Source organism: Symphodus melops (assembly GCF_947650265.1).
Source record: "Symphodus melops genome assembly, chromosome: 20".
NCBI classification, from domain to species: Eukaryota; Metazoa; Chordata; class Actinopteri; order Labriformes; family Labridae; genus Symphodus; species Symphodus melops.
Window position 1 is genome coordinate 18,475,886 of NC_136710.1, and position 12,386 is coordinate 18,488,271.

At 44.5% G+C, this 12,386-nt stretch overlaps 1 protein-coding gene across 8 annotated transcripts in view; it reads left to right on the plus strand.

Moving 5' to 3' along the window:
• The window catches only part of nrxn2b (neurexin 2b), a 730,611-nt gene that overhangs the window by 687,077 nt on the left and 31,148 nt on the right, over positions 1 to 12,386 (plus strand). For 5 of the 8 annotated variants that reach the window (XM_079370955.1, XM_079370949.1, XM_079370951.1 and 2 more), the window contains one exon: positions 9,157 to 9,246. The exons of the other annotated variants lie outside the window; for them this stretch is intronic. In XM_079370955.1, the coding sequence (XP_079227081.1) occupies positions 9,157 to 9,246 (90 nt within the window). The remainder of the gene's footprint in view (positions 1 to 9,156; positions 9,247 to 12,386) is intronic. 8 annotated transcript variants of the gene reach the window in all.

A 12,386-nucleotide genomic window follows, 5' to 3' on the forward strand; every position in this document is an offset into this window, starting at 1 on the left:
CCGATATCCATCTTTGTCTTTGCGACCTCCACACTTCGAGGGAAAAGAAAACCAAGCGTGAATAAGCGCAGGAGATAAAAGACACAGAGTGAGGAAGGGGAGAGAAGTTTTGCTTCCAATGTTCCCTTTGGCAAAAAAAAAAAAACTATATGAGAGCACTCAGCGGTGCCAGTTAAAATGGGGAGAGCAGGGGCGAGCAGCGGGGTTTGGACAGCAGAGGAGGGGAGCACTCTCTACAAGAAAACAGTCGGAAAAATAGTTGGAGGCGTGTGGACTTAAGCTGAGCGTCGACCAGATTTCACTTCACTAACTCGGACCTCCAGGCGAGGAGTATCAAAGCAGTCCTGTGTGACTTAATGATCCACCGAGCAGAAGACGATGGAGGAGGGTGCAGGGTGAAACGCAGGACACGGTGTCGCCTTGTGTCAGGAATTTCCAGGAAGCCATCTTTACTCGCCTGTTGCTCCGAAGGAGCATCTCTACTGGCTGAGCTTTAAGTGCTTTTACTGTAGCAGTAGTGACGGCACCCATCTCTGACAGAATATTCTCCAAAATCATCCCAGTAATCACCTGCCGAAAGCAAGAGCATGCTGTGTAATCAAGGCAAACATTTAAGTGCTGTAAAATCAGTCATAGAAGTCTTATTGGTGTGCACGATGTCTTCCTGCGTGACGATTTTCAGAAGCCTTAAGCAAAGTCCACGGCGGGCAGGTTTTTTATGCAGCTGTGCAGCTCTTTTAGTCTCAACAGGTGGAGTGTGCAAACCAGCTCATTACAGGTACCACGGCCTGTGAGTAGCACTAACCATCATCCACTGGTCGTCTTTTAATTGAGGCGTCTTTTCAATCAGATCAGCACTCCATGAGGTTTATTGGCTTGGCAGTGTACCGTCGTTCTCTTTAGACGCAGGATTATCACCTGACAAGAAAAGCTGTTGGGAAAAGTGACGTCACAAGGCTGGTCTGCGTATCCAGGGAAATTTTCAGAAGTGGACGGGATGCTTGCAAAAATGTGTCAGATGATATGAAAGGGTTCGAGAAAATAAGTTGTCAGTTATAAATTTGCAAATCAAACATTTCTCCAAGGAGTTCACTTTCTCTAGATGTGACTTTTCTGCAATATAGCTGATGTCCTTTTGGTAAATCGTGGACCCGCCTTTTTACTCACACCCTAATCAGGGTGTGGCAACCTGTGATTGACAAGTCATTACCATGGCAACCGGAAAACTAGAAACTAGAAAAGAAGCAGCAAGGCCTCTGTCTGCCAGTTTTACAGTTTTAAACAGTCAACAGAAACAAGATGGCCGACTGTGGCTGTGTCCACATGTTGCATTCTCGCATTCACTCGTTTTCTGGTCATAAATTGCTAATCTTAAATTCTGCTTCTGATAGATTAATCCGATGAGACGCACCAGTCAGTTTTGAAAAAGTTGGACATTTTACTTTTACTCTTTTTTTTCTGCTGTATATCGAGAAAGTCCTGCAAAAAAAAAGTAAGACAGTTAATTGAGGGCATGCAGCTCCGTCACTTGTCACCTGTGACAGTATCCTGTCTCTCTGCGGGTTCTTATTGGGCCTCTGCTGCTCTGTGGCTCCCTCTGATTGGATCTTGCACAGTTTGAAGGCATCACCAATTATTGGCCTGTGGCTGCGCGATGATGGAGAGACAGAGAACCAGTGAAATAAAATCACAATGGGGAGAGGTTGGGGGGGGGGCAGGAGGGGGGAAAGATTGCTTTAGATAATTAGAGAAGTGACAACTTTGATTTCCACGTTGGGGGGGGAGGGGGGGGGGGGGGGTTTCTGTGCCTCTGACAGCCAAGTGCACACAAACCCACCGTGGCTGAGAGGAAAGGTGGCGAGGATGCTGTTCATAACGACAGGAGAGAGTGACAGAAATAAATACGAGCGCCTTCTAGGATTGTTGCAGAGATACAAAGATTAAAAAACGAGCAAGATGAGAGAGTGGGATCACTTCTGTTCCAAATGTTGTCCAACACGAGCTGTGGGCGGGGCATTAACAGAAGAACAAAGGCGTGCGGTGGGAAGAGAAATCATGAAGGAACACAACGTGCCAACCATCCTTTTTTTTGTAACTGTAAGCACCAGTTCAAACATAGAGCTGTTCAAAGTAATGACAGATTTCAAAGAAGAACATTAACAACATTAAGGCTCATTAAAAGTGATACAACATGGGGCGCTGACGGCGTAGTGGTTGGTGTGTGTGCTCCATGTAGAGAGGCTGCAGTCCGACCTGTGGCTCCTTATTCACACGCCACTCCCTGATCTCTGATTCTGCCCACTCGCTAAACAAGGGAACGGAATAACCAAAAAGCGAAACGTGATATGACGTTAATCCAAACTGACACAAATTAACTTTCAAAATATTCAGTAAATAGTGATGAAAAGAAATATAAGAGAAACAAAGAGGGCTTTGGAAAACAACAACAGGACTTCAGTAACCTAAAATATTTCACTTTAAGTAGATTAAACTCAAAGGGAGGCAGCAGTCAACACAAATGTGTGAAGACCTGTTTGAAAAGAGCAAACAGGTGAAACAGAGGGCCTCAGGTTCACAGGTGACTTGTTCCATACCTGAGAAGTGTAGAAATGAAAGGCTGCCTCACCCTGCTTGGCTCTGCTTCTGGGAACTTGGAGTCAACCTGAGGGGTCTGAATGCCTCATAACAGACGAGCACGTCTGGCATGGAGTACGATGTTAACATCAGGACGGGTGTAATGTGCTCTCAGCGTCCTGCATCAGCTGCAGCTGTTGGATTATTAAGTCAGACATGTGAAAACACGATTACAATAAGCGAGCCTGCCAACAATGAAAGCATGAAGGAGAGAAAGGAGACACGAGCTGATGCCCTCTCCTCATAGCTCTCTGTGCAGGTGATGACAGGAAACATCAGCGTGGCAGAAAGTGGGTCGATTCGGTGCGCACAAGAGGGCAGGAAATTTCTACCTGTCGCCTTGATTTGTAGATTCTTTTTTTGAGTGTCATGAAGTCAAGGTAAGCACACCTTTCTTCTTCAGAGAGAAAACACGTTTTTCAGTCTGTGTTGAGCTGTGGAAAGATAATGGGGCCAAATTTGATTTCCCGCCTTTCTTAAATCGTAAACCGAAGCGAAGCATTTCGAGTCGTTTCCCCTCACGTGCCTCCTTGGGGGGGGGGTCCCGCACTATTTATTGCACTGGAAGATTTATCGCTCGTCTTCAGGTAATGTGACATTTTCCGACCATCAAGACCAGAGCTTGATGAGAAGCAGATATTCTTCAAATATGAACCCAGTAGTGCAGGGTTCCAGTGCACGGGGCAGTGGTTCATTCTCCCCATCTGCTCCAACACACCCAGCGGATATGAGAGCAATCCATCTAAAGTTACCTCATAAAAAACGGAATGAGGCTCGTCTGACAGGGAGAGGTTCCTGTGAGCGGAGAGAGATGGCCGCGAGCCAATCGTCTCCGATGTAATCTCCATTCTTGTGGATGGATTTCTGATGTGGGTGTCCTGTACAAGGGCATCTGGCTGCCCGCAGAGCTACATGATATACAGTTGGCTCCTGGGAGAGTCTCTGCACACGCTCGCACGTGCTCACGCCGACATGCACATATGGGCTGATACAGAAGGAGACAGAGAGAGCGAGGGCTGAACAGCGTGCGTTTCATATGCTGGATTACGAGGAGACTAGGACACAGAGAAAAAGGACACTCTGCACTCGGAGCATGCCGCACAGGTCTCCTGCTCGTCCTCCACCTTGCTTTGTGTCTCCCGGCGGTGCCGGTCAGGCAGCGTGCCCTTGCCCTGCCCCCAGCACAGCAGCTGTGAAACCTGCCCAGGACACATCCCATCATGGCTGTTCATCCAGCCGACGCCCCGGGCGCTGTACATCGGGGGGATAGGCGGGCGTCTGGCGAACACATAGGAGACAACGCCAGTGTTTCAGAGTGGACGTTGTGAGCCTCGCGGGGGTGCAGAGCCGCAGGCGGGCTGGCTGGAAATATACTCATGATCAGTGTGGACAAGTGTGCACCAGCCTCTGATGTTTACATACACAGACTGCTGGGTTCCTGCACCTTGTGTAGAGGAAGGATAGGGACAAAAGAGTGTGTGGGGGGGTCTAAACACCTCTCTGATGATATCCCTGATTCTCAAATGTGAATGTTACGAAGGAAGAGAGGCTGAATACCGAAGCGACGCTAGCTATAAGTTATTGATGATGTTTTTTTTAAACCACAGTAGTCCCTACAGTGCGTCTCTCTACATGTTCAGTATCCATCGTCTGCATGCTTCCTCGTCAAATGGGAAGCTTTAAAATGATTTGAAGCTTGAGCTGAAGGCACCCGGACTGGTTGAAGATCTTGAAAAAGTTTCACCCCTCGTCCTCTTGCCTTTGGATCGAGCTTCGCGTGGGAACACGCTATATCGCTTCACCCTCAGCTGCAGCGGCTTCTAGCTTCTCTGCACGCCATTATTCCTCCACACTGCATTCTGGCTCCTATAAAAAAACAAACCTAAATGTCTGATGACAGTGTTCAAATCATTTCCACTATATCCATAGTCAGGTTTTGATAAGGGTGCCGCCACTCTCTCGAAAACAGAAAAAAGTCGAGGTTGTAGTTTGGGGGAGCTTTCATTGCAGTTAATACTGAGAGGTGTGAACGGCTGAATTCTGCGACCTCCTTTAACAAAGGTTAGACAGCGCCGTAAATTACTGACGCCCCTCGTGTCCATCAGTAAGATTTTATTTAGGAAGTGTCTGTCTCAGCTCCTTAGCTACTATTTGGTTCATTTTTCCTTCCCTGTATATCAGATTTCCTTTTGCACCAGGTCCGATAGCTTTGTTTCACCGCCTTTCACATCAAGTGACGGGAATAGTCTCGGAAACGGAGCTTGTGCGAAAATGGCGGCGAGAGAGAAGACAAGGGCCCAGCTGTTTAAATCTATCCCCCCCCCCCATTCTCATGCAGAGCAGGTTTTGAGTTGGTGGGGAGGAGAGAGAAGGGGGGAAAGTTTCAGAGGTTCACTCAGAATGACTTATTTCTCTTAGGATTGGAAAGAAAGAGACGCAAACAAACAAGAAGGACGCAGTGGAATTTAGATTTTCTGTCATGAAGGTGAAAAAAATCCAATCCAGCAAAAGTTTGAGGGAATATTTTCATGTTGTTCGACAAATATTATCACCCCTTGTTTCCCTGTTTTCTCCTCCATGTCCATCGTTTTGTTTTAATGAGATACTTTTTTTTTATATTGTTTCTTCTTGTTCTTGGTTGTTGATGAGGATGTTTTTACTCAGCGGTGTTTGCCAGAGACAGGATAACACACACACACACACACACACACACACACACACACACACTTCCTTCTTGTCATTTATTACTGTACACACTACACACTTAGTCAGATTATGTGCCTGTGCCACATTTAATCTCCTCGTAATACAGTCACTGGGACAGGGCAATTAATAAAGAAAGTAGGGCAGCATGGAGGGCAGGTTGACAAAACAATAAGAGGGATTTTAGGGAGCGTGTGAGGCCAATTTGTCACATGGAAAAAAAAATACAAATTAGAAATAAAACAATTTAAATATACGAAGAAAGAAGGAAGAAATGAGAGATGTTCTGGAGGATTGAAGGGGGGAGAGTGACGTGAAGTGGAGGGAGGGACGAGGGTGCAAAAGTTAAAAGAAGAAATGATGGGGAAGGGGGAGTTTGGATTCAGAGGGAGTGAAGGTGAGAGGATGCAGAATTGGGTACAGAAATGGACTTTGGCAGGAAGGTGAGAAAAAGGACAGAAAGAAGTAAGGATGAAGGATGGTTTGAGAATACGAGAAGGACATGCAGAGAAGATGGAAAGGAGCAAGCAAGGAGGGAATGAATAAGTGAGTAAGTCGAGGAAAAGGGATTAGAAAAGAGTGATGGAGGCGGGGGAAAAAGGAGGGAAACAGCGCATAGAGGAAGGCAGGAGGGTGGAACCGTTCGAGAGGCTGCAGTGTCTAAGAGCTGCCACCAGAGGGACATCAATCAAGTTGCTTCTTGTTATGACAAATATTCTGATGATAAAATGGAGCCCTCGCAGGATGAAAGTCACCAGAAGTGGCTGCCTCGCTGTGATTAAGACAAGAAAGCAGGAAGAAGGAGGAGGTTTAGTCAGGATTTAGGGACGAGAAAGCAGCTGCAGCAGCAGGAGAAGATCACGCTGCATTGATTCATCTCACTAAGGACCGCTGCCTCCCACTATTTCTCTTTCACTGTGTTATTTTTCTCACCAACCACCACACCCCTCACTCACTTTTTTTTTTTCCCTGCCAACTTCTCCTCTCCTCTCCCTGTGCTAGCGACAGCATCTCTGCCTCCTTCCTTAATTTAGAGATTTAGAGATGCTGCAGAGTGCCTATGTCACTTCACTAAAATGGGGCTGTGTGTGTGTGTGTGTGAGAGGTGCACTGTAATTGCTACACCGCCTCTCCAGGAGGCAGAGTCGCAATCTTAAGTGCAGTGGGAACACATGCATGTAATTGGTGCCGCTAACATGAAATGCTCTTAATTTAGAACAGTTTGCTCCACGACAGACGGTTCCAAGTCGCTCTGGAAAAAAAAAAGCTGCACCTTTTCAAATTTTTTCCGACCTCCTGCAGGGTTAATTGAGGAATTATTGCAGGCAATAAAAAGCATCATTACCAGCAATTATATATTATAGAAAGATCAAAACAACACACAATTTAACCGCCTCGTCTGTCGTTTCCTGCTGCTGTGAGTCAGCCCTTAGCGCACACAGAGAGCTACAGGTGCTGCATATGAATGACACTGACTCATAACGTACATTGGAACCACCTACTCTTCCATGCTCATCCTGCTATATGCTTCTAGATCAGTTCTGCCAGCCATCATTCATTCCTCCTGTCTTTTTTCTCTTCGTTTAGCTCTAACCATCTTTTCGGATGTGCTCCCCTTCCTTTACAATACTCAAATAAACATGTTTGCTTGTATACACTACGCACACGCACACAATCGCTCCTCCTCAGCATGTGTGAGACATTATTGCGCAGGCAGTCAGGCGTGCAGGCAGGCAGGCAGGCGTGGGTAGAGAGACCCCTGGGGAGTGGAAGTAGGTACTGCAGAGCTGAGAGGTGGTCTATTTTGGATCACTGCAGCAGCACAGAGAAAAGGGGGGAGGCGAACAAAGTACACTAGTTAGGCTTTACTTGAGAGCTCCTGTTTACTGTTTCGATGTCGGTCCCGAACTCTCCTTCAGTAAACCGCTGGATTCTTTGCTGGGAAGTTCATCGACTTTTTCCTCGGGCTCTCTCATCCATTTCTGTCATGATCACACACTGTTTTGTCAGAGGCTGAATTTTTTTCACCAGCGTGGATTTTGGTGAAAATCTGAGATGCAATTTCAAACAACAAAAAAACAATTTCAAAGCAAGTCTGTTGATTTTAGCTCACTCCAGGAAGCTTATTTTTTCTGCATTAAGTAAGCAGAGATTTTAAAGGGGTATACTGGTAGTTGAAGCCAAGACAAGATTTGTCATTTGTTTGGCGTCTAACGGCAGCTGTGATACAGGCTGTAATGTTTGCAGTGTAATCGAACTACATCGTCTGGACTTGCTTCATGCTACCAACGGTGCTGGACCACCTGACAATATTAAATTAAGGTTCACTTCACAGGAAGACTGTTGTGTCAAAGCTCCTGTGAGAAAGGTTTGGTTTGTGTTGTGTTTGGCGCCCCCCGTGGACCAAGTGGTCCCATTTGTCTCTTTGCTGATTTTGTACTGAACATGTGCAAATAGTTCTACTTAAAGAGGACGTATTATCCCCCTTTTTCCACCTTTTCAAACACTCCCCCTGTGCTCTAAATGAAACATCTGTGCTTTGCTTTGGTTCAAATATAACATGAATCAAGCACCAGACGAGGTTTGTGATCCTGTGGAAACTAGCTGTATCAGAACGCGAGTTTTCTCGGGAGGCATCACTCCTTTGCTAGCGAGAACTAAATGGCGGACCTGCACAAATGGCTTTATTTCTCAGTTTTGTAATTCTATGTAAGTTAAATAAATTCCCTTCTTTGTAGGAATTCCATGTAATGAGGTAACTTAAGATGGATTGCTCTCATTTCATTTTCATGTAAAAATAGCATGTTCCTAATTTTTTGGGAACGCCCGCAGAAGTTCATCCCCCACTCAAGGACGCCTGGGGATTCCCTGATCCTGATTTTTTTTTGCCATTTTTGTACCAGTTATAGCTCTCTGACTTTTAGCCTATAATCTGTAAAGATTGCCTTTTGACTTGGACAATAAGTCTTAATTAAGCCTTTGACTTCGCCCCCAACTTCGACCTGATCAAACCCCCAGCCCGGCAAACATCAGCTCTCATCTTCCCTAATTTCGAGCCCCCATCCCCATTGGCGGTGTCAGGGATGTTCGCAACATGACCCTGAGGTTGATTAAAGTGAAGTGAGGGATAATAAGTTTGCACAGCGGCAATGAAACTTCTTTGACATGCTGATGAAGTGATGCTAATTGCCAAGTGCCACTGAGAAGTGCTCAATTAATGTGTGTGGGGGGGAACGGAGAAACCTGAGTGCTGACAGCTTCACTTAATCCCTTTCACTACGGTTGAAGGAGGAGAAGAGGATTCAGAGTGGAGTTATGACACGCTGTTGTCTGATTTGGGAGGTGGTGATTTTCTAATCATGAACTCTTTGTGTGCAAAGGGAACCGAAAATGTCTTCCTTGAAACAACCATGAACTGTGTCTCGATGCTGTGTAATCCACATGTGATATATAATTGTACAATGTTGTGTTAAAGATGTTTTCTCTGTTGTATTAGTTCACACTGTAGTTATTCTGCTGATTATGTGTGTGATTAAGATAACCTCATCAGCATTTCTACAAACATGCTATATCTAAATAATTCATAAATCTGTTTAACTTCTACTGCATTAAAAAAACACTTAAACTCGACTGCTGTTAACATGTCTAACCAAACCAACCAGCCCAAAAACACATCAAGTTCTTCCTGTCCTAACTAAAGCTGAGTTAAAGTTCATAACTTGCTAAACATTTGCCATGTTGCCCTTCTAACTTCTAACTTTTTAACTTCCAGATCTTTTTGTAACCTCTCTGAATTTGTCTTTTCCAAATTTCTTAAAGGGAACTTTGATAATGAGCGCCTGGCTATTGCTAGACAAAGAATCCCATACCGACTCGGTCGGGTAGTTGACGAGTGGCTACTCGACAAAGGTAATAAAATCCCTTTAACTCCACTAATGATCTAACCGTCTAACGTACCTTTAACCACCACTCTGGAAGAGGTGCAGTGCCACTCAACAAGGGTGATTTGAGTCTTTAACTAAGCGTATGTCCCCCCTAAAAATCCAATCACCACCAGTCATGATTCTGTGTCTGAACACAAACCTGGAAATCTGGACTTTTGGAAAATATATATTGTATTCATCCATAAATCTGGCTGAGTTTTGAACCCAACGTAATCTATTGGCTATGTATCGGAAAAACAAATCCAATCTATGTTTATTTGGAAATACATTTATCTGTCATGGGGACCATATCCAAAGCACCTGAAACTGGGGCTGCATCTCTTCAGAGGAATAACCCCCCAAATAACCCGACATAACCCCTCTAATAACCTGACCACATGAAAATGGCCTACTGCTTCTTTCCTGTGTCTTTTGTTGGCTGAATGTTAATCTGCACTGACCATATTTAATCATCCATGAGAAGAGCAACAAAAAAGCCTCACTGAATTTGAAGGAAAAGATTCACCCATGAAACTCACTAAAAGTTAAAGGGACTGTGGAAGTTTTTCATGTAGATTCCGGGTGCGATGCTCCACCCCATTTATGGCACGACGAGTGTTGAATGTGGTCCCATCAAAGTGATGATTCTTTAACCCTTTGAGTGCCGAATGTCCCGAACTCTGTTTTTGTCTTGTGCCGTGCGTTTGTGCTGCTGAAGGTGGTTGATTCTTCAAAAAGGGAGCAATAAAATAAAACGTGAAAGACATTCAAGTAAAGATAATTATTGGTTCTTCTTTTTCAGACTCGTGCAATAAGATGCTCATTTATGACGTCTGGTCATTTCAATAAGATGTAAATAGAAGCAGTATAGGATTCTATTGGTGTAGTTGCAAAGTCAAAAGTTCTATGAATTAGAAATAACATCTTCAACATTTTTTTTACATTTGCAACAGACTAACATATTCAGATTAATGTATTGACTATCGTATTGAGATTATGACAAACAAAACGTTTCAAGCATCCGCTCATTAGCATCGATGGGCTCCTTGGAGACAGTACTGTGCACGATAACATTTGGAAGGAGGATTTAAGAAGATAAAATATGTTGCCTGGAGCAAAATGAAGAATTCATGCGACACACAAACAGGATAAATGAAGGGCATGCATATTTATTTCATGGAAACAAAATAGTCCTGGCATTCATCTCCAGTTCCTGTGAACTGAGCTCTCGACTTTGAGCCGAGGGTGGCCGGGACACAAATCAGAAGACTTGGGAGATGAAAGTCTAATGAAAAAGTGGATCAATAAAAAATGACTTACCCACTTGTAAAATGATTTGTGCCTGCTATGAAACTCAGCAGAGAATGATCTTGAAACTGTATTATTCTCTTTATTCTATAGTTATAAATGAGCATGCATGGAATCATTCAGAAGACAGCAGAGAGAGAGAAAAGCAAGAAGACGAAAACTAACAAATAATCGCTGTCAAATCTCGAGTGGGGGCTTTGATCAGGAAGATGTGAAAGGTTGCTTGCTATTAATTTAATGGGATCTGTTTGAGACACTTCGTACTCATGTCTCAGAGTCTGGAAGAGGATTTTGATGATAGTTTTTTAACATTTAGGACACTTTAGGCAAGGAATGAGGGAATTAGCGGACATTTCCGATCTCAAAGGGTTAAAGCGATACGTTGCTTTAATAAGGAAGTGACTAGAAATTAACCTCTAAGCAGAATCTAACCACCTAACAGCAAATCAAACTCCACCCACACTAACCACTGAGGGCTTCTGCAAGGACTCTCCAACCTCCCACCTCCCGCTGTCCGTGAATCTGAAAAATCTGAATCTTTGCCGGCTTTCAACAAGCTGGTGGCAAATTCTGAAAGCCCTCAGTTATAACCCTGTTATAAATGATGTCTAACATTGGGACCTGGATGTCGGTATTTTGGAAGAACTTGGACAGGTTGCGGCAAACCCTTGGGACAAAAAACTTAACAAAAATTCTAACAAAGTTCTAAATCGTACTAAAAGAAACCAATCTCACCCCCCATCCCCCCAACCCCCCTCCTGCCACGACTTCCATGTCAAGAAAACTCAGAGGGTTAAAACAAAGCAAATAACTCGACGCCAAATTCAGAGTGACGCCTTCGGATCACTGTCACGAAATGTGTTTGAAGGTCCCTTTAACATTTATTGTTTTCACCAGCAAGAAACATGTCTTGAATGCATTTGTCATTGTGATATTTTCCATGCAGGACGAAGGGGGTATGAACACTTTGAATGTGTTACAGTGTGGATCATTTCACCTGGGATAATGGGTGTCCACCTTCTGGGGACTTTATGACACTAATGCCTCATACTCTTTGCTAAGAGTGTGCAAAACTATCAGCCCTGTGGGTCTCCTCTGCAAGCGCCTCCACTGCCTATCAAATCCATTCAAAATCAACAAGCACAGTTAACCTGCCCAACTTTCAGAGGTCATTGGTTCTACGATTAATTGCAGGACCTGTGTATACAAGAAGCAATTCCACACAAATCAGAATTGTTTTCACGCTGGAATGTAAAGGAAGTAGTCGTCGCTGACAGTGTCCTAGAGGAGTGCTGTGCTGTTCCACTGGATCTCCCTCTGAGCCCTTATCACATCTCGGCTGCGGTGTGAAGCAGATCAGAGTGAGCATCTCCGTCCGACTCTGTGCCTGCTGACTAAATCCAAAATGGCAGCCATTACAGGGAGCCAATGGAGGGTAAAAATCAAAGTGCCAAAAGTTTTTAACAGCTCTATCAGAGCCAAAGCGTGCACTCATGTGTCGCCCTTTCGCTCATGCCTCGTGATGGATCTGTCATCCGTGGTTTACTGCTCTTTCTCTGCCCTTCATATCCCTCACTCGCCTTTGTTTCTTCTTGACCGGCAGTGCCAGAAATTGCCCAAAAACCTGGCAAGCATCTCCCCAATGTTGGTGTATCCGGTTTCTGTAGGAACAATAATAATGTGTTGCAGCTTTCTGATCTCATCAGGAAGCTCCTCTGGAAAATAAAGATTACAAATAACCAGCAAGGATCAATTCCCTGAGCTGTTCCTTTTAGCAGATGAACATGGAAGTGGATAAAGCTTCGTAAAGAATTGGGG